The sequence below is a fragment of the Oncorhynchus keta genome, chromosome 25 (genome assembly GCF_023373465.1).
Source record: "Oncorhynchus keta strain PuntledgeMale-10-30-2019 chromosome 25, Oket_V2, whole genome shotgun sequence".
Lineage (NCBI taxonomy): Eukaryota > Metazoa > Chordata > Actinopteri > Salmoniformes > Salmonidae > Oncorhynchus > Oncorhynchus keta.
Genome location: NC_068445.1, coordinates 8,274,412 through 8,296,494, shown reverse-complemented (window position 1 = coordinate 8,296,494; position 22,083 = coordinate 8,274,412). Strand labels below are relative to the sequence as shown.

The 22,083-nt window shown below is 42.6% G+C and overlaps 3 protein-coding genes across 6 annotated transcripts in view; 1 reads left to right on the top strand and 2 right to left on the bottom strand.

Moving 5' to 3' along the window:
- Positions 1 to 1,966: 1,966 nt before the first annotated feature.
- On the bottom strand, positions 1,967 to 3,890 carry LOC118358085 (ladderlectin-like). The gene has a single exon (XM_035735521.2). It carries the CDS (start codon positions 2,980 to 2,982, stop codon positions 2,338 to 2,340), a length of 645 nt encoding a protein of 214 aa, XP_035591414.1. The 5' UTR covers positions 2,983 to 3,890; the 3' UTR covers positions 1,967 to 2,337.
- Positions 3,891 to 10,322: 6,432 nt separating this feature from the next.
- Positions 10,323 to 22,065, bottom strand: LOC118358083 (N-alpha-acetyltransferase 35, NatC auxiliary subunit-like). Of its 4 annotated transcripts, none has more exons than XM_035735518.2 (24): positions 21,921 to 22,042; positions 18,872 to 19,276; positions 17,743 to 17,871; positions 17,103 to 17,136; positions 16,833 to 16,950; positions 16,618 to 16,692; positions 16,336 to 16,503; positions 15,924 to 15,990; positions 15,764 to 15,807; positions 15,481 to 15,531; positions 14,924 to 15,007; positions 14,232 to 14,346; positions 13,908 to 14,086; positions 13,731 to 13,790; positions 13,534 to 13,640; positions 13,201 to 13,267; positions 12,821 to 12,919; positions 12,326 to 12,504; positions 12,065 to 12,210; positions 11,888 to 11,955; positions 11,614 to 11,754; positions 11,297 to 11,419; positions 11,134 to 11,211; positions 10,323 to 11,016 (listed from the first exon to the last, which is right to left on the bottom strand). In XM_035735518.2, exons 3-24 carry the CDS (start codon positions 17,861 to 17,863, stop codon positions 10,957 to 10,959), a joined length of 2,184 nt encoding a protein of 727 aa, XP_035591411.2. In that variant the 5' UTR covers positions 17,864 to 17,871; positions 18,872 to 19,276; positions 21,921 to 22,042; the 3' UTR covers positions 10,323 to 10,956. The 4 variants fall into 4 exon arrangements, with proteins under 4 accessions (XP_035591411.2, XP_035591412.2, XP_035591410.2 ...); XM_035735519.2 differs by having other exon boundaries at positions 18,872 to 19,018; positions 21,921 to 22,036; XM_035735517.2 differs by lacking the exon at positions 18,872 to 19,276 and having other exon boundaries at positions 21,921 to 22,065.
- Positions 22,011 to 22,083, top strand: part of LOC118358082 (cytosolic carboxypeptidase 1-like) — a 38,574-nt gene continuing 38,501 nt past the window's right edge. Inside the window, exon 1 of the mRNA XM_035735512.2 lies at positions 22,011 to 22,081. The gene's annotated coding sequence lies outside the window, so the exon portion shown is untranslated. The remainder of the gene's footprint in view (positions 22,082 to 22,083) is intronic.

The window sequence follows — 22,083 nt, the reverse complement described above, 5'->3', positions numbered from 1 at the left end:
GGAAAGGAAAATAAATGTTGCTGAGTGAGTGGAACACAAACCTGTTCAAGGCCAGTAGACCTATTGCAGATCTATTGTCGGCCTATAGGCTAATGTGCCTGAACTACCTTTTTGAACAAGGCGATATTGTGCTTCTTCACTCGCTGTGTTTACTCAAATCATAGGGCACTGCTGTGCTTCATGTTTATGGGGTAATGGACAGGATACTGCACTTCTCAAATGTCCTTGAGTACTTCTATTGTGCACATTTTAATTAAATGAGCAGTGAAGGCATTTTACATCTATTTAATTGGTCCATCTTTAAAAAAGCCTCACTGGTACATGCTTCAGGTCTAGCAACCATTCCTTAATATAGTACAGGTTGGGTTTCTGTACCAGCACTGAAAAAACACATGGGCAAATGATTTCTGCATGATGGATCATTACCTTGGTCATGGAATGAATATAGCTACAGTGATTGAAAGTTAATGGAACTAGTTCTTGATGAGCCGGTTGATGTTTCCTTTGTTTTTCATCATGTTTGTTATGGGGTTGGAGAATGTTCATTTTCCATGACAAGTCTGCTCCAAAATAGCGTTGGCCTACACAGCAAATAATGATATGTACAACTTTTTATTTAAAACATTATTATATGTAAAACGTATTCCAGGCTGCATCACATCTGGTCGTGATTGGGAGTCCCATAGGGCCGCGCACAAATGGCCCAGCGTCGTCCGGGTTTGGCCGGGGTAGGCCATCATTGTAAATAAGAATTTGTTCTTAACTGACTTGCCTGGTTAAATAAAATAAAAAGTCAATCTGTGTCTGAAATGAAGGGCAACCCTCACAGGTAAACATTAGCCAAAGTGTTGGTGCCAGTCTGCTATGGTATGTTAACTACTACACTAGGAAGAAAGAAAGAAATAAGAAAACAAATCCACAACATCTTTATAACAGGAAAGCAATTACATAGGTAATCAAAACTTGCAATAGCTATGTTTCCATGAACTTTTCCAGTGATTTTTTTTCCTCGACATTTTATTCACAGACAGACGCGACAATTGCCTACCACTGTGCGTTTCTGTTGTGTCGATAAAACAGCTGGACGTAATGACGTCACAAAACCTAAAATGTCAAATAGAAATGTGGTTGAAGTGTGTCCATCATTATTTTAGGCATATTGCGGATTAATAAAGTGGCCAAAGGTCTGTATGCCCAGCCCACCTATCTTTCATGTCTCAGGTAGCCCGAAAAATCCAGGATGGATATAATACAAACATGGACTAATATTTGCCATATTCTTATCATTATCATATGTCAAACTTATCGCCACTGTCCGTGCCATGGTGTAACTTGCAGTCACGCAGGCCTAGATGCTCTGAAACAATTTGATAGTGAAACTTCAAATTGCAATGTGAAGCAACTCAGGCATTCTTGAAAGTCAATACAAACCTGGTCCCGCAAGGAAACATTATTTTTTATTGTTGAATAAATGGATGCTGCGAGCAGTAGGCATTAGAATTACACGCGGAGTGGAGTTTTATAGTTGATAACATAATGTGCCAGAATACCTTCAAAAATATTCGGCAATCATATTTATTCGAAGAGCACAGTTTCCATCATCAGTAGCTACTGTGTTTCCACATTAATAACTTGTCCACTTCCATTTAACCATCTTGTGTCGATAAAAACAGCTGGACATAATGTCACCCCCGCCCCCAGAAAAGAAACATTTTTAGAATGGAAAAATGATTTTGCTAGCAGTAGGCATTCAGAATGAAATGTGGAGTGGAGCGTTATAGTTACGTGATGACATCACGTGCCCAGTTTACCTTCAAAATTATTCTGCAATCATCATTTATTAGAAAAACACCATTATTTGTTGCAATAAAGAAAGTTCGACAAAATAAAAATCCACCCCAGTCGAACAGATAAAAATTTGCATTACACATGTCACAATAATGTTTTGGGCGTCATTGCTTTTGTAAGAATAAACCTGGATCAATGGAATCCTATGACTGCATATTGCCTAAGTCACATTTAGCCTTTTGGCAGACATCCAGGGTGACTGAATAAAGTCAGTAATAAAACCAATGTTTTTTTTATTTTTTTTATTGAACCTTTAACTCGGCAAGCCAGTTTAGAACAAATTGGAATTTACAATGACGACCTACCCCGGCCAAACCCGGACCACAGGGCAAATTGTGCTCCTCACTATACGACTCCCAATCACGGCCGGATGTGATGCAGCCTGGATTCATTACGCTAAAATGCTGAAAGCAGTTAGAAACAACATCAACCAACTAACAATTCTTTATCGTACTGAAATCATGCTGCTGGCAGGAAGCACAATCTTGACTAACAGGACATTTTCACACAGATGAATGGGAGACCTGTGCCACAGTGAGCATTTGACCAGCCCACTGAGGTGCGCAGATGGATGCAAGCGTTGCGGTCCACATCAAGGTGTGTGTACCAGTTTTCGTAGTAGAATCCTACACGGTCGATCCACAGCCACCTGTCTTGGAGATAGAATCCACCGATCCACGCGCTGTGCCGGTTGGCCATTGTCGTTAACTGCTGCAGGAAGCGATACTGTCGGGGGTTCTGAACGGAGGCCAGGTTTGCATGCAGAGTGTTGCAGTGTTCCTCTGCGTTGTGCCACGGCAAGTATGAGTTCACAAAGAGGAAACAGCGCGACTGATGTAGGTACCAACCATCAGGGCAGTGCAAAAACTTTATCGCTGGTGGTTGGACCAGCGCAAGAGCATCAGCCTCAGCTTCCCCTTCTTCAGGTAGAGCATGCTCTACTTTGTTTTCGACCAGTTCTACTGTGGTCTCCATTGGAGCGTCACCCAGTGGCTTCAGTGGCCCAGTCTCTTTAGCCTCCTCTAGAACTGGAACAATGCTTAGTTGTTCCACTGCCACAGCCTGCTGCTGCCCTGCTGCTTCCCTTAGAGTCAAGGCCACACAGAGTAATACAGAGATGCTCAGGACCTTCATGGTGATTTTGCTGGTTAACTGTAGTCGTAGGCAAGTCACAGGTAGACTTTTCTCAGGTCGGCCAGTGATGGAGTGATGAGTGGAGTAGAGGTTGCTCCGCTCTTTATATACTGTCCCCTCCCCTATGCTTTCACCAAGGAACGTTACGTGACATAGAGCAACGATAAGGGGATTTTTTATGGTAGCTATGAACTAAGCTATAAATTGTGATTGGCATTGTTCATTCATTTCCTGAAAACTTTGGTATCTACGGTCTTTAGCCTGCCGTGTTCCAGTAAATTATGGTAGTAAGGGTGTGTTACACTGAAAATAAACCCAGGTGACAGGAATCAGTTCCAGTAAAGACCTGTTCCAATGTCAGGCCTATAGGGCAGCTTAACCCTGTTCCCGGAGATCTACCATCCTGTAGGTTTTTTTTGTCCAATGTTGGATTAAGTTAGCATACCTGATTCAGCTAGGTCTTGGTGAGCAGTTTAGGCCTATACATACAATCTGGGGTGTAATCATTAGTCCAAACTGTATAGCAAATAGAACACGTTTTGCAACAAAAAGACGAGTTTCTATTGGGAAGATTCAGGTAGGTTGTACTGTTTGCTTCTGTTTGGTTCCAAGTGAATACACCCAGACAGGTGTGCTAAATTAGGGTTAGACTGAACCCACAGGACGGTAGATCTCCAGGAAAAGGGTTGCTGGGCAGCCTTGCAGTAAATGATAGTAAAACAATTTAGGTGTGTTGTACTCAAAATGGACCATTTAGTATCATATATTACATTTTGAATGGCATGTATTAATTTGTGGATGGCCATCATCCATTTCATATGATATGTTATGAATTACAATTTGTATGATATGTTACAAATTCTAATTCGTTGTTGATAATGTCAGCGAGGTGACTAACGTTAGCTGGGTTAGGGTTAAGTTTAGGAATTAGGTTATAGGATTAGGGGAAGGGTTAGCTAAAAGGGTTAGGGGGTGAGTTAGCTAACATGCTAAGTAGTTATAAATTGGCAAAAAATGTAGTAAGTAGTTGAAAAGTTGCTAATTAGCTAACATTTTCTGTGATGAGTTTCGAACTCGCAACTTGGGTTAATAGACATTAGTGTTATAAGCCCACCCTTGATTTACGTAATCAGCTGTCTTATTTAACAATATCAAATGTAACATATCATACTAATTTGAGTGTCACGGATTTACATGTACCATGTTACGTCTAGTCTATGAGACCAGGCTGTTCAGTTGGTTTGTACCCAGTAAGCAATTAGTATTTTAGACCTCTTTCCCATTTTTGGAGCTGAATGAAAGGTGAAAATGCATATTTTCCGGACATCAAATGTTTTTTCTTGATGTCATAAATACATCTTATATGGAGTCGTATTTTACGAATGTTGAAAATACATATTTTCCAGACGTTAAATACGTATTTTCAGGAAATGTTCAGGTTTGTTTCGGTTCTGAACTAAAGGTGGATGAGTAAAAAAAAAATGTAAAAAAAAATGTTCTGAATGAAAGTTTAAAATACTTAATTTACAGACTTTGAAATGTACTTTTTTTGTCATTGATTCTATGGTCAAATTTCAACCTCACCTACTGTATATTCTCAATTAAGTAATCACAATATTAATTCCTTCGAAGATTGCAACATAGAATATTTATTGTTGCGCCCATCTGTCACATGCACTTATGCTAGCTTTTTCAAACTGGCAGCAATGATTCTTTAAGTAGCCCAACCTACAGAATAAACCAACAGACCACACTTTAGTTCAGTAGAGTACATTAGAGTAAAGTAGGCTACGATACAGTACACTATACTGTGCTGTACTCTACTGAACTATATTTTTCTTTACGTTACTATATTGTACTATGCTTCTACTGTACTGTGCAGTACTGTCCAAACTTGTGAAACATAGATGTCTATGATTGGTTCAGATTTGGTCTGGTCCGGACCAAATTTGAACCAATCACAGACATCTATGTTTCGGATCAAATCTGAACCAATCATATACGTACGTCTATGTTTGGGCCAAATATAGGCCAGTCTGGACCAAACGTCTCTAGACGTTGAAATCAAGGCCAGTTCAGACCGAACCAAATCAGAACTCAACATAGACTAGTTAGCTACTTTTGAAGTGAAGCTAGCTAGCAGCTAAAATAGTCTACAAGAAACTTTTGTCTCTGGGCGCTCTGGGGCCAAAAGGTGTCCCCCAATGGACAGAAATATATCAAATTGGACAGAAAGCTACACATCTGAGCTCCCTACACTCATTACATGAGAAAAAGCATTATGTTTGCATAAAACGAAGGATTTATGTAATTTAATGAGATACAATTTATTCATATTAGCTATATGATATCATATAAATAAACATTTAAGCCACAATTTGATGCATACAACGTCCTCCATATTGCATACTTAAATGTATGCTGTTTTTCCTGCCACAAGATTGGAAACGTTAGACACTGTCCAAATTCAGTGGAGAGATGCCCAGGACTTCGAGGCTTGTTAATGATGATGTGTGCGCTATGCAGGACTCAGCCCCGTTGCCAGCAGACAAGGCAATCCTGAGTCAAGGGATGCTTAACTTCAACGGGGATCGGCTCAAACTGACAAATTTCTGACTGTCAATTAACAGCTACACCATTTCACAGTCAGCAGCAGCTACCAAAACAGACTCGGTGTTGGAGAGCCAGGTAAGCATCAAGTAGGCTAACCCACTTGAAACTTTAAGTAGGAGCCCCTTGCCTCATAACCTGTCCTAATTCCTTGTGCGATCTCTGTCTGGAAAATGAATGACTACCTTCATCTCTACCCATCTCAGAAAGGTACAGGTTGGATTATAGGAAGAAGATTCTAGCTATCCGCTTCAAGGAGAATACTGTAAGGCACCGTGAGTGTCTGACAGCTTAACCAAACCTCAATTACCCTCCAACTCCATGGTCTTCCATTGAGAGAGATAGACTTTCTCACTCTCACCAAGGTAGCAAATTGCAGAGGCACATTCACCTGAACCAACCTAAGTTTCCGCAGTGCACCCACTAACACTTGTTTGTTGTTACTCACCAGGGTTTAGCCAATGGAAAATATTACTTGGCTCATTGTGTTAAGGCTACATCAGTGTGTTTACATGATCTGTTTTTGTTTTCTCTAATTTGTGTTTTCTAATGTTCAGCTATCTACCAGACCTCTGTTTCCCTCTAATGGTGATGGCGAGTATGACATACTCAAAGATCTGTATTGAAGTGATTACACATTCAACAATTGCATGGGCAGAATCATGCATCCTTATTGTGTGGTATTTGGGGTTGTGTGAGCTCCCGTCGACTGACCTCTCACCTGCACTGCAGCCTAGGCCGTGTCTCAGAGGTGCTGAAGGCCTGAATTTGAGGGCATGGGAGGCCCCACTGGGTCACTCTCAACTGCAACACCCTGGTGGGAGACAAAGGGGCGGCTGCCTTTGCATAGGAGCTTGCTGAGGACCTCCGGGTCAAAGGTTAGGGGACACATTCAGTCTCTCATTGACCCTCTTTCAAGTCAGTTATTCAGGATCGTTCCTTGAGCTTGAATCCAGGGTCTTGTTCATTAGGGCACACCGTATCAAAACATATTTTTTATTGGTGGTATTACATTTTTTATATAAATGTTTGCATGTTATTTTGACATTAATACGTGTCACATATCAGTTTGCAAATTTAAAAAAAAAATAATTTTGTTAATAAAGCCGCATACAGTCTCTTTTTTGCTTTCTTGAGTAAGGCAGTTCCAAAATGCAGGTGTTTGAGTCTAGATCAGTGCTTTCTGTGGTGGTGGGGCAGCCAGCAGAAAATACGGCGCGTAGGGGTTGGTAACATTCTCTAGTTGCGCTGTGATTGGCTCAGTGTTCCGTCACTAATGGGGACACTACGTTACTGCAAAATCTCATGGGTGATAGCATTAAAATTAAAGACCCTTGGGTACTGTCATAGATTTACATTAGAAGTGCCCATCTGAGAAGGCTGAAGGTCTTTGGCCACAGATAAAATCACATTGGTTGAGAGAATGTCATCAAGGCAAAGGGTGGCCACTTTGAAGAATCTCAAAAATAAAATATAGTTTGATTTGTGTAACACTTTTTTTTGGTTACTACATGATTCCATGTGTTATTTCGTAGTTTTGATGTCTTCACTATTATTCTCCAATGTAGAAAATAGTAAAAAATAAAGAAAAACCCTTGACTGAGTAGGTGTGTCCAAACTGACTGGTACTTAATATATATTACACACTACCATCAAAGTTTGGGATCACTTAAATGTCCTTGTTTTTGAAAGAAAAGTACATTTTTTGACCATTAAAATAACAAAAAATTGATCAGAAATACAGTGTAGACATTGTTAATGTTGGGAAATATTGTAGCTGGAAAAAGCAGATTTTGAATGGAATATCTACATTTGAAGTTTACATACACTTAGGCTGGAGTCATTAAAACTATTTATTTTCAACCACTCAGTCAGTTAGTTAGCACATCTATTTGTGCATGACACAAGTAATTTTTCCAACAATTGCTTACAAACAGATAATTTCACTTATAATTCACTGTATCACAATTCCAGTGGGTCAGAAGTTTACATACACTAAGTTGAAAATTGGAAAATTCCAGAAAATGTCATGGCTTTAGAAACTTCTGATAGGCTAATTGACATAATTTCAGTCAATTGGAGGTGTACCTGTGGATGTATTTCAAGGTCTACCTTCAAACTCAGTGCCTCTTTGCTTGACATCATTGGAAAATCTAAAGAAATCAGCCAAGATTTCAGAAAATAAATTGCAGGCCTCCACAAGTCTGGTTAGTCCTTGGGAGCAATTTCCAAACGGCTGAAGGTACAATGTTCATCTGTACAAACAATAGCACGCAAGTATAAACACCATCAGACCACGCAGCAGTCATACTGCTCAGGAAGGAGACGCGTTCGGTCTCCTAGAGATGAACGTACTTTGGTGCGAAACGTGAAAAATCAACTACTGTTTGCAACTGCACATGGGGACAAAGATCCTACTTTTTGGAGAAATGTCTTCTGGTCTGATGAAACAAAAATAGAATTGCCATAATGACCATCGTTATGTTTGGAGGAGAAAGGGGGAGGCTTGCAAGTCAAAGAACACCATCCCAACCATGAAGCACGGGGGTGGCAGCATCATGTTGTGGGGGTGCTTTGCTGCAGGAGGGACTGGTGCATTTACAAAATAGATGGTATCATGAGGCAGGACAATTATGTGGATATATTGAAGCAACATCTGAAGACATCAGTCAGGAAGTTAAAGCTTGGTCGCAAATCAATCTTCCAAATGGACAATGACGCCAACCATACTTCCTATGTAGTGGCAAAATGTCTCAAGGACAACAAAGTGAAGGCATTGGAGTGGCCATCACAAAGCCCTTACCTCAATCCTATAGAAAGTTTGTGGGCAGAACTGAAAAAGCGTGTGCGAGTAAGGAGACCTATAAACCTGACTCAGTTACACCAGCTTTGTCAGGAGGAATGGGCAAAAATTCACCCAATCTATTGTGGGAAGCTTGTGGAAGGCTCCCTGAAACGTTTGACCCAGGTTAAACAATTTAAAGGCAATGCTACAAAATACTAATTGAGTGTATGACCCACTGGGAATGTGATGAAAGAAATAAAAGCTGAAATAAATAATTATCTCTATTATTCTTGACATTTCACATTCTTAAAATAAAGTGGTGATCCTAACTGACATAAGACAGGGAATTTTTACTAGGATTAAATGTCAGGAATTGTGAAAAACTGAGTTTAAATGTATTTGGCTAAGGTGTATGTAAACTTCCGTCTTCAACTGTACATAGACGTACAGAGACCCATTATCAGCAACCATCATCCCCGTGTTCCAATAGCACATTGTGTTAGCTAATCCAAGTTTATCATTTTAAAAGGCTAATTGATTATTAGAAAACCCTTTTGCAATTATGTTAGCACAGCTGAAAAATGTTGTCCTGATTTAGGAAAGCAACAAAACTGGCCTTTTTTAGACTAGTTGAGTATCTAGAACATCAGCATTTGTGAGTTTGATTACAGGCTCAAATGTCCAGAAACAAAGAACTTTCTTCTGATACTCGTCTGTTTATTAGTGTTCTGAGAACTGAAGGCTATTCCATGCGAGAAATTGCTAAGAAACTGAAGATCTCGTATAACGCTGTGTACTACCCACTAGAGTCCCTAGAAAACAAAAGGTTAGGTCATAGGAAGCTTTATGTTGACATTTGAACAGTGAGATACAGAACCATGGACAGTTAACATTTTAGAATGTTATGTTGTCGGCCTTTCTCCAATTATGTGTCCCAAAAGCATATTAATATGATGTTATATTTTAGTTATTGCAAGACCACACACTGGTTAAGGGAAATATGAATTTCTGTCTTAAATAAACTGGGATGGAAAATAGTCAGTTGGGGTTCTACTAACCAAATATGTTCAGTTTTTCAGGTGGGGTTGTGTAGAACAGCCTGCTGGGCAGAGTAAATGCCCAGCTACACTCCATGAAATGACACGATACATGGATTCCGCAGACCCTACTGAGTATTCCACCATAATTTCCAAATAAATTAATTAAAAATCCTACAATGTGATTTTCTGGATTTTTTTTCTTCTCATTTTGTCTGTCATAGTTGAAGTGTACCTATGATGAAAATTACAGGCCTCTCATCTTTTTAAGTGGGAGAACGAGCACAATTGTTGGCTGACTAAATACTTTTTTGCCCCACTGTATCTGTCAGGTCTCTCAGTCGAGTAGTGAATTTCAAGCACAGATTCAAGCACAAAGACCAGGGAGGATTTCCAATGCCTTGCAAAGGACACCTATTGGTAGATGGGTAAAAAAAAGAAGGAAAAATAGTGTAATTTCATACGGTACTCTCTAAAGTAACTCGCAATTGGGTAACTCGCAATTGGGTAACACGGCTGTATGACAAAATGTAAACTAGAAAAATGTAATGAGGTTTTTGTTGTATCATTTGAAATGTTTACAGGGATCATTCAAGCTTTGACCATCTTGTGTCCTGCTCACAACATAACTATTTTAATATGGTTTCTTTTTCTGAATTATGATGATTAAAAAAAGTCACCACTGTGCATCCTTGGTGTACCTGGCAGACCCACTACTATAAATGTTTCAAATACAAACATTTTGTATATTTTTTTATATAGCAGACTCATTCAGATGGAAATTATGGTTGAATATTTTTCACTTGTGGATAGGTTTTTAATTTTGTACAATGGACTTTTGTTGCCGTTAGATTGTTACAATGTTTTTGTTGCTTACTGAACAGTCAATGAACACATTTTCTGAAATGTTAAATAATCACACGTTTTTATTGAGGAAGTGTATGACAGAGATTACAAAAAATAAATAATTGTAATACCATAGTCAAATTTGATTTGGGAATTGTGGAGGATGTAGTTTTGTCCGTCCTCTGGGATGTCTGGTATTTGTAGAGGACTCTAGGGCCCAAAAGCCTGTTTTAGCAAGGGCAGTGCAACTGAGGACTTCCACCATTTTGAAGTAGTCAACTGGGTGAGACTTCCTATGGGTTAAGGAAGGATCACATAATTCCATCCAGGTCATCAGGAGGGATCAGCCAATGAATTATACTAGTCAGAAAACATTCCATAACTGCAGGTGGCAGTAAATCTTGCTTTATACCCATTTAAACAACACACCATAGGTGGCAGTATGCAACCTTTAAGTTTGTTTACCAACTCATAGGAGTAGAAGAAAATGGACTACTTCAAAATGGAGATGGCCATGATTTCAGGTGCCATAATGGGACATATATAACAATGTTGCTGTCTCTGTCCTACCAGAGTGACAGAGTAACACAGACGAGAATATTGTTGAGTTGGTCTCCGTTTTGGGCTCACACGCCACACTTGGGTCAGGGAGGAGGGTACTGGGTTTGAGTTGTCATAGTAATGCAGGGCTTGGATTCAGATGATCCTGACCACAGGGAAGTACTTGTGAGCAGAGAAATCAAACTCTGGTAGTACCTAGAGATGGGGAATACCATTTTCCTTATCACCAAACAACAATAATGCCCCAGAAATGTTTAAATTCCCCAAATACTTTGTTTACGTTTTGCTCAGTGCATTATGATGTGTTGTTACCTTTGTCTCCTTGTGCCCCCCGGCAAGTAGCTTCATGACCACAATGTTGGGTTTGGCAACTTTTAGGATCCGATTCACCTGCAACAATCAGCAAATTAAAAGAGGCAATTCAGACCCACAAACAGGAGGCACAATCTATTTTACTACTGCTGGGTTTGCTGACCTCTGGGTCAGGGGTGGGGACATTCTCCAGGATGAGTTTGGCTTGCTGGAAGTGTTTGCTGGCCGCCATGTAGAGGTCAGCTGACTTGGGAGGAGGACTGTACTTCTTCAGATCGGACATCTCCTACAGCCGACACACACGGAGAGAAACAGGTCACGTTACAAATTATATATATATTTTTTTATATCTCCACTATAACATGTAATTCCTGATATTCTTTGCAGCGTCTGCAATTATGTTGACCTGGAATGCCCCGCAGACACATGAAAACGCAAGCGCACAATCCTAGCTAGCGACGGCTGGTGACACTACGTTACCTTGAACTGGATGTAATGGACTGGCGGTGGCGTGACCACGCTGTTGAAGGGGGCAAAGCGGTGCTCGTAGCGCACCTGCTCACTGTCCAACTCAAACTGCGGCTTCCGCACCTTCCTGTCCATATCCAGGGCGATCATAGTCTGCACCAGAGACAGATATTCAGTGTGTGTGTGTGTGTTTATGCTGTCTGGATAGAAAACGGGACTACAACTGAGCCAGGGCAGAGGACGCATAACATGTGTAGGACAAGTTTGTGTGTGTGCGCACACATACCTTGTACATGCCAGCACACATGTTTTGGTAGGCTTGGCTCATGGTGATTTCTCTGCTGAGGGGGCGAGCTGCAGGCGCAAACACATTCTTATTGAGGTTAAGTTATGGATGGGGGCGGGCGGTGTACTCCCAGATGTATTCAGTGCAATGCAAATAAATGTACGACTTGATCCTGACCCCCTTGGCCTTTCTTCTTCTTCTTGGTTTTCTTGCTGCTGCGCCCTTTCTGCTGCTCCTCCAGGAGGCGCTCCTCAGCCACCTGAGAGCTGTCCGCCCGACTCAGAGTGGACATGAGCCACGCGTACAGAAACTCTGACAGATACCTACACACACACACACACACACACACACACACACACACACACACACACACCTCTCTCAGTCAAGTGTACACATGGAACACGCCCTTTGGAACACACGTGGGCGCCCACTCCTCACCAGTAGATGTAGTAGTACTCGTGCATGCTGTAGAGTTCCAGCTCGAAGCCGCTGAGCAGGTACTGGATCATGATGCGCAGGTTGTGGTAGAGGATCCAGGTGCCCAGGCAGGCCAGGTGCTGTCTCTGGGGCTCCAGCTTCATCAGCAGGCTGTGCAGCGCCGCGTCCACCTTCTCTGCCTGCAGGGGGCGCCGCCGCATCGGTCCCATAAGTCAACCACAGGAGAACAGCGACATGCAGTCAAGCGCGCGCTCACACACGCATACATTTTTAGATGACTCACGTCACTAAACAGCAACGCGTACGCAAACGCTGGCTCTCGCTCTCTCACACACACACACCCAGACACACACACACACACCCAGACACACACACACCCAGACACACCCAGACACACACACACACACCCAGACACACACACACACCCAGACACACACACACACCCAGACACACCCAGACACCCAGACACACACACACACACCCAGACACACACACCTCATCCTGCAGTGTGGCAAACTCCTCCAGGATGTGGCCTAGTTTGTCTCTCTGCCGAGCGCGGTTGTGTCCGTGGATTTGGATGAGACTGCAAAAGGGCTGCAGGGAAACCGAACAAGGTCGTTTCAGTCCATTGCTTGAAATAAAATATAGCTTCAGAATATGTTTAAAACTATCACGTTGATAGTCAGAGCCACGGTTCCATCTATGAATTTTGAGTGGTTACACTTTCCCCCAGCTCCACCCCTCAACTTCATAGCTAACCAAGTGGCAGGGATGCCGTTCGGTCTGGGGGGGACACACACACACACACACACAAATGAAGGATTGTGGCATTAATATAGAGAAAAGAGGTCTTGGAACGCAGCCAGGTGACTTACCCTTGAGCAGTGTGTAACAAAGGAGTCAATGTAGTCCTTGGCCTGGTGGTTATTATGCAGGCAGCACCTGCAGAGGCAACGCATGGATCAGTCAGGTCTAGAGATAGAGCTTGAACACAAACTCGTAGGCCCTGTTCGAATACCTCAGACATACATATCCTTCCTTCCTTTGTGGTGTTTTGATAGGTGAAAGCAACATTGCGACCATTTTAAACACCACTCCAACCAATTCAGATCTCTTATGACTTCAAGGAAGGTAGGAAGGATGCATTTCTAAAGCATTTGAAGGTTGGGGTTCATAGAAAGAAACGCTCCCCATCCTCAATGACTTACTTGGAGGAGAGCACCGGCGGGCTGACAAAGTACCTCAGAGCGTCTTTGATCAAGTCCTGCATTGGTTGGGTCCCAAACACTTTCTTATTATCTATCAGGAACGTTGTCTAGAGACAGGGAGGGGATTCATCAGAACAGGACCAATCAGAGGAGAGAATTGTCCAGATGCACCAATCACGAGGGAGAATGTTGCTTACCTGCAGCAGAGACCTGGAGAGGACGCAAGGGGACTGCTCACTGAACTCGCAGAAAAAGTCCTGAAAGCAGAACGTTAAAACATTACTATAAACCTTTAGCACATGTTCTAAAAGGCAGACCATTACTGTCAGAATGTTGTATTCTAATTATTAGTGTAGTATTTACAGACGTAGTACCAGAATTCCATGTAGGTTAGTTGTGTTGATGACCTCGCACACGGTCTTGATGCGGTCGATGAGCTTGCTGAAGTAGTTGACCATCTCCTCCCTCTTGAGGATCTTGGCATAGCGGGGGAAGGTGGGGGGCAGCAGTCTCTGGTTCACCAGCGGTTCAAACCCCATCATGATCGGTTGATCTGGAATGCGGGGGGGAGGGGGGTCAGAACTGTGAGTGGCTAAATTGCGGTCAGAGGTTCTCCAACGAGTGTAACATTTCCTCTTACGGTATTGACGGACACATTGGGCCTAGGTGCCATAGTGGAGTGTGTGTGCGCGTGTTACCTCCTTTAGTAGTATCGTTCTGGTACTGAATGCCATGCTCGATGCTAGAGTGGAGGGCTGGGAGGAGATCTGCTGCCTGCTGCATGAGTTTCTGGGCTTCGCTCACTGAGCTGGTCTGACAGAGCCAACATGACAACACACGCATCAGTCAACCAATTACACTCCCAATCAAAAATCAAATCGGCTTACTGGTATGCACATGATCCTCTTTCTTAGTGAAGCCGAGCTAAATGTGTGTGTTACCTCTTTCTTAGTGAAGCTAAGCTGAATGTGTGTGTTGCCTCTTTCTTAGTGAAGCCGAGCTAAATGTGTGTGTTACCTCTTTCTTAGTGATGCTAAGCTGAATGTGTGTGTTGCCTCTTTCTTAGTGAAGCCGAGCTAAATGTGTGTGTTACCTCTTTCTTAGTGAAGCTAAGCTGAATGCGTGTTACCTATTTATTAGTGAAGCTAAGCTCAATGTGTGTGTTACCTCTTTCTTAGTGAAGCTAAGCTGAAATTGTGTGTTACCTCTTTCTTAGTGAAGCTAAGCTGAATGTGTGTGTTGCCTCTTTCTTAGTGAAGCTAAGCTAAATGTGTGTGTTACCTCTTTCTTAGTGAAGCTAAGCTGAATGTGTGTGTTGCCTCTTTCTTAGTGAAGCTAAGCTAAATGTGTGTGTTACCTCTTTCTTAGTGAAGGTAAATGTGTGTGTTACCTCTTTCTTAGTGAAGGCGATCAGCGCTGTCAGTAGAAGACGTGTAAACTTGATCCTACTGAAAAGTGCTATCCATTGCTGATGCTGAGAAAGGCATAGGAAAAGGTTAAGTCACACACGCAATCGCAAAAACACACAATATATCTTTGTCGACTCTGGGGACACACAGATTTAGCTCTGTCGTACAATGTTCATTCCTTTTATTTTGAGAAGCGGCTGTAAATTCCAGGCTTGTCTCACTGAAAGGCTGCCTCACTCTTAGCTCTGGTGGACTGGGCATGGCAGAAGGCATGGGATATATGCCCGAAGCCCAAATCAACCCCTAGAAGCTACACTACACCCTATGCACGCTGAAATTATTTGATAGGTGTATAGATAAGGCTAGAAGTTTCCCTCTGATAAACTAGGTGGGATTTTGACCATATTGCTTAGACCTATCAAAAGCCTCTTAGATCAACAGTACATAGGGCATGAGGGTTAGGGGTTGATTTAAAGCCATTAGACGGGAGAGACGATAAGGTGGACTGGTGGATATATCCATAGGGAGAGAGTCTTACTTCCAACTCCACCCCTGGGTTCCTCTGCTCGCCCTGGCGACTGCGTGTGCTCTACCGGAGAGAAAGAGAGGGAATGAGAGGGAAAGGAGAGCGAGAGAGAGGAAGAGGAGATAACTTGTGATGGATGAGCTGTGCAGCTCTGTTGGTGGTACTGTACACACTTGCGGTCATTGAAAGTTAAGGATGAGCGATATTATTCAGTAACGCGTTTGTCCATTCTGCCAGAGTGTAGTCGTGTTGTGTTGTCAGTTCACGGGAAGAAAGTAGTGTGAAAGTACTGTACCTTAACTCTCCTCTGTAACTCTTCCTCCACATCCTTTAGCATTCCTGTTGGTAGAAGGTTCATTTGGTACACACACACACACATTACGACATATATATTGTATACCGCCAATGCCATACATGAACCACAACACTGACTAAGCCCGTCACATGAACATCACCTGTAACCCGTAAATCTGTCACATTGTTGGCCATCTTGAAGCCATACGTCATGGCCTGGAAATCCTCCTGGAGACAGAACACAGAACAGGATCGTGAATATTACAACAAGGCGTTGTTTCAGGTCAGAAGACGTAGGAGGGAACAGCGGGTTGCAAAACTCCTAGGAACTTTCAATAAATGCCCTTCTGATTCCAGGAAACCTCCAACCAGGACTTCTGGAAAACCAGGGAATTCATTGAAAGTTCCCAGGAATTTTGCAAACCTAACTGTGTCCCATAGACAGGATTATAGGAGATAGAGAGACAGTGTGCTTTATCCTAGTCCCAGATCTGTTGGTGCCGTTTTACCAATTTTTATGGCCATTGGCTTGACTGTGTGTGTGCAAAAGCCCAAAGGGATCAAGTGGCTTACCTCCTCGAACACTGCGGCTTTGTTGACTTTCTCGCGGGCGATGTCACACACCTTGAGGATGCCCAGAGCGAAGGCCTTGAGGGCCGGGTCCTCGATGAGGTCGGGGTTGTGGACGTACAGGCAGGTGAACACTGTCTGGGCTAGGGAGTGACCCTCCAGCCAGGTGATCTACACACACACACACACACACACACACACACACACACACACACGTTTTGATTGGTAATTAATTATGCATTGTTTGCTGATTCAGTTTGGTATTGATAAGGCAATAAAACTGACCAAGCAGCAGAAACAGGTGTCCATGATCCCAATCAGCTCTGGAAGACTGAGGTCCCTCACTCTGATGGAACCATCCTAGAAACAAGACAGGATGAGAGAGAGGATACAAAAGGGAGGGGGTTAGAGTCTTTTGTACTACAATGCACCTCACTAAAGGTTCAACATAACACCACCATTTTCCTTTCACAGTGAAACTCTAGGAATCAGAGCCATACCTTGACTGCCTGTTCAAAGCTGAGGACTTTCCTGTTGACCTGGTTGCCAATCATCCCGGCGTCCATCTTGGGGTCCATCATCTCAATGGCGGACATAGCCTCAAACAGGCCAAACCTACTGAAAAACGTGCCATTAGAAAGACCTAAAGTGTATGTGTTGTCTAGTGATAGATACCCAGTATTCATTAATGAGACAGACTGCAAGCAATGAAGTATTTCACTAATGGTTGATTAGAACAGTGTCTGAAACAAACAAACACTCATACTCACAATTTGTCATGGAGCAACTCCCCAAGGTTGAGCTCTGCAAATACAGAGAACAAATGCAAATGTACTCAGTCATCTGAACTATAGGGATGAAAGCCAGAGCAGTATTTGTGTTACAGTAGTACAGTGTAACACCAGCCTGTACTGTCTGAAGAGGTACACAGGACCAAAGGGTGAATCTTAACTTCTACTTAAATAGAATTTTGAATTAGTCATGCATTGATGTCAGTGGGGTCAGTAGGGCATCTTAACCTGTGCCATCCAGCTTGCATTTCAGACTGGTGGAACCAAATTCCCACAGAGCTGAAAACACTGGGTATACATTAGGAATTGCTGTACTGTACATGCCTTTATTTTACTGGTTGTGTGATTTACACCAATCTTTTGATGAGAAACCCAATTTACCAGGTATTTCAGAACTGTCTAACAAACAAACGAGAGGGGCAAGTATCAAAAGCCCCCAAGAACTGACATCACTAGCACATCCTGAAATACGGTGTTAAAGCATGTACACACACACACACACACACACACACACACACACACACACACACACACACACACACACACACACACACACACACACACACACACACACACACACACACACACACACACACACACACACACACACACCATGTACCTTTGCATGCCTCTTTGAAGTCATGTGTAATGTCCACCCAGTTTGCATTGTTCCTCATCTTCTCTGGGACACCCAGTCCCCATCCCACATCATCATCCTCAACTGATGACTTCATCACCATGGTTAAAGCTGAAAGTAAACCCAGTAGATGTACATGACTCACTTCTCTTCTGACTTCAGTGTGGATGTTCAATAGGCCAGATAGCCAATTTCCTAGACCAGAGTGGAACTGTGTTCTAGTGACAGATACCCAGTGGAACTGTGTTCTAGTGACAGATACCCAGTGGAACTGTGTTCTAGTGACAGATACCCAGTGGAACTGGGTTCTAGTGACAGATACCCAGTGGAACTGGGTTCTAGTGACAGATACCCAGTGGAACTGTGTTCTAGTGACAGATACCCAGTGGAACTGTGTTCTAGTGACAGATACCCAGTGGAACTGTGCTCTAGTGACAGATACCCAGTGGAACTGTGCTCTAGTGACAGATACCCAGTGGAACTGTGCTCTAGTGACAGATACCCAGTGGAACTGTGTTCTAGTGACAGATACCCAGTGGAACTGTGCTCTAGTGACAGATACCCAGTGGAACTGTGCTCTAGTGACAGATACCCAGTGGAACTGTGCTCTAGTGACAGATACCCAGTGGAACTGTGCTCTAGTGACAGATACCCAGTGGAACTGTGCTCTAGTGACAGATACCCAGTGGAACTGGGTTCTAGTGACAGATACCCAGTGGAACTGGGTTCTAGTGACAGATACCCAGTGGAACTGGGTTCTAGTGACAGATACCCAGTGGAACTGGGTTCTAGTGACAGATACCCAGTGGAACTGGGTTCTAGTGACAGATACCCAGTGGAACTGGGTTCTAGTGACAGATACCCAGTGGAACCGGGTTCTAGTGACAGATACCCAGTGGAACTGGGTTCTAGTGACAGATACCCAGTGGAACTGGGTTCCAGTGACAGATACCCAGTGGAACTGGGTTCTAGTGACAGATACCCAGTGGAACTGGGTTCTAGTGACAGATACCCAGTGGAACTGGGTTCTAGTGACAGATACCCAGTGGAACTGGGTTCTAGTGACAGATACCCAGTGGAACTGGGTTCTAGCTGTATAAAATGTACTCACCTTGCAAGTTATCTGCCAGCCCGTGACTGTCCCTGTTTGGCGTCACGTTTCCCACAAACAAAGGTATAGCCGTAATTGGCAGACGATTGTGATTGAAAACTCATCGTTTGTGTCGCTGAGCAGTGCCCAATGAAGAATTACATCCATCTGTTAGATGCAAATCAAAACACAAATTTGCACTGATAGCATTTAACAATTAGATTGTATTATTTCCTGGGCAATGCAAACCATGCATTCGTTATCAGAACCGTCCACAGGTCACAGATATACCCTCTGATGTGGTAAAAGCGTTGTCAAACAGGCACAAACACAGGTAGGTAAATAAGTAGCACGGTCGGTTCTAGCTCTTGATCATGTCTCTCAGTTCCATGACAGGACACATAAGTCACTGGACGAAGGATTATTCTGTAGGGGGGAGTTTTGTTAAGAGCCGCGACCCTCGGTCTGAACACTAACACTCATTGGTTTTCATCTTTCATAAAATGTTAAATTGATACACACCTTTTATAGGGTTAGAGTTCCCACACAGCCATATTTCCATATTACAACACTTGTTAACTGAAAAGACAGAGTGGACTTCCTGTGCTATCTAAATCTCCAAACACTTGTGTGTAAACGGAAGACCAACGCCACAAACGTGTTGTCACTAAAAAAAATACAGTCGGCTGCAACTGTGTTAAAACAGTGTGTATTTTCCATTTGTGAAATTATTTTGATGGGATATGAAAGTAGAGGGATTTATGTTTCTAGAACACGGCCTCCAGAGCCAATTCAGCCTTTAAACAAAACACGTAAGGTCCTTGGACTAAGGAATAACGTTCGGCTCCTTTAGTCCAATATTGGGCTAGGTGGGTTCGTGTTAGACGGATATACATACTGTACAATCTCTGTTTAGAAACTGGCCTATATGTCAGAAAGCAAGGGAGTTATGACATACTTTAAATAGCGTAAGCGTAGACCTTAAACCTGTGTCAAAGCACATCTGAAGGCAAATATTAATGTATGACAGAGCTATTTTGGGGATTGAGGCTGGTCTGAAACTTCAACTTATAGGCCTCATAATTGAAGAGTTGGGTGGTGTGTGAGAAATACAACACTTGTTAGGGTGTAATATCCACTTTACCAAACAGACAGGTCAAAGAAAGATCAGACTCCTTGAGGGATTAACATGCTGATGTGTAGAGTGTCTAAGCAGCTTGAGTTAATGCCTAAAATGGCCTTAATTGTGAGCGGTAGTGCAACGGAAACGTTCTGAGACAGGAATCCAAGTGTCTGTCACTAGCGTCCAAGGCGAGGGGACTCAGCAGGCGATCCTTTTTCAAGTCTACGCTGTCAGGTTAACCAACAGATCCGACCCGCTTGCTTACAGCTGCACTAGGGTTGGACAGGCTTGCTGTGTAGAGTACGACACCATGGAGCTTGCGCAAGATATGGCTTGGACAACGTACCTCAGTCCAGGGATGAGAAATGAGTTGTGCTCCGAATTGTCCCATTATCCCAACTGTTACACAGATGATTGAAAGACTGCTAGTTTTTCTGGAAAACTGTCCTTTTCGTCTCATGCTAGGTAGCAGAAGCCACACAGCCATTTTGAAATGGCAGTGTCAGCCAATTAGCTCCTTTGTTGATCAACGCAACTTGCCATTCCATAACGGTAGTGATGTTCCGTTTGATATCGGAGCTCCGAGGCACACGTCGAAATCATTAAGCAGTCTGCTGATGTATGTTTCACTTTATCAGAATAACGTCATCATTTATATGTACAAAGTTTTGTTTGATCACATGCTTTTTCAAAACGTGTTGCAAAATGCGAGATCCCACTGATTTGGCTGTGGTTCCAGTGCTTTCTTCGATTCCAAGCTACTTTCAAGTGTAGACCTCTACTGGACACTGTACTTACAAATATAGTATAGGATTTTGTACAGAAAGTTTCAACTGACCAGTAGCTTCGTAGGTAGAGTAGGGAACAATGGACCATTCAGGGACGTGAGGTTATGAGGTCGAATCCCTTTGAAGGCACACTATTTTTTACTCCAACTGGGAAAATTTGCACCATCAATGGAGAGGGATGATATGCTACTAGCCTCATTCCATGAATATGCATAGCAATCTCGAGTCAACTCTGGAATGTCACATGTCTTACTTATATCCATATATGTGTAACAACATAAGCATTAGAAACTTTGATCAAATAAACCTCACGTAGCAAATAAGCCATACATTTTTGTTGTTGACCAAATTCGACACTCTTATTGACCGCCATACAAAAACGTATTGCTTGGTGGGTGAAAAAAAACACTACCTGCTGGAAGGAGACAGATTTCCCCCCAAGTTGGGCCTCTCTCTTCCTCTCCAAGTTTACTTAAAAACTAGCAGTCATTCAATCTTCTCGGTGTAACAGTAGGGATAATGGGACAAATTCAGAGTGCAACACATTTCTCATTCCTGGATTGAGGTACATTTTCCGAGCCATATCTCCTGCCTGCTCAGTGGTCATTATCTACGCACAGGAAGCCTGTCTGACCATAGTAGCGCAGCTGTAAGCAAGCGGGTCGGATCTGCTGGCTAACTATCAGGTCTATGAAGGTTTCATTCGATAAGATAACTAGCTAATCGCAATTTGTAATGAAACACCGAGTTTGCTGTCTTTTCACGAGCTAGTCATTGTTAGAAGCTAATAGCTATGATAAATATATATAAACCCCGCCTATTTCTACAAATAATATTCTTAATGTGATTTTAAACCTTAACCACACTGCTATCCTTGTGCCTAACCTTAAATTAAACCCCAAAAGCACATTTTTTTGTTTCATTTAATTTTTACGATGAAGCCAATTTTTACTTTATGACTGTGGTAACTAGTGGAATCCATAAACCAGACAAGCGGGCTAATAATGTCGTTGACGCTAACTAGCTAGCTTGGACTCTGTATCAACAAAAATGTTTAATCATGCATATCACACAATTAAAATATAATATATATTACGTAATTGCATGAAACATATAGCCAATTTTAACAATATTTGGCGTGATCTTTGATCATACATACCTTGCTAACTGCTAGCGTTACTAGCTAGTTGTCCGAGGCTCAGGAAGAAGAAGCACAAATATGACGTTAAGCGTTACATTGCATGTTGGGACATGAAGTCCCACAACATAGCTATGCAAATCCTTGGAGGGTCTTTCTGGGTCAGTAGGTGCTGGTTTCAGGT

Excerpts from the sequence above, each read along its gene's own strand:
- LOC118358085 (XM_035735521.2), bottom strand. The coding sequence starts at position 2,982 with ATGAAGGTCCTGAGCATCTCTGTATTACTCTGTGTGGCCTTGACTCTA.
- LOC118358083 (XM_035735517.2), bottom strand. The coding sequence starts at position 17,863 with ATGGTGATGAAGTCATCAGTTGAGGATGATGATGTGGGATGGGGACTG. Across the intron at positions 15,808-15,923 it reads GACAGATTTACGGGTTACAG|GAATGCTAAAGGATGTGGAG; the intron begins GTGATGTTCATG and ends TTCTACCAACAG. Across the intron at positions 11,017-11,133 it reads GGGGGCACAAGGAGACAAAG|GTACTACCAGAGTTTGATTT; the intron begins GTAACAACACAT and ends CCCCATCTCTAG.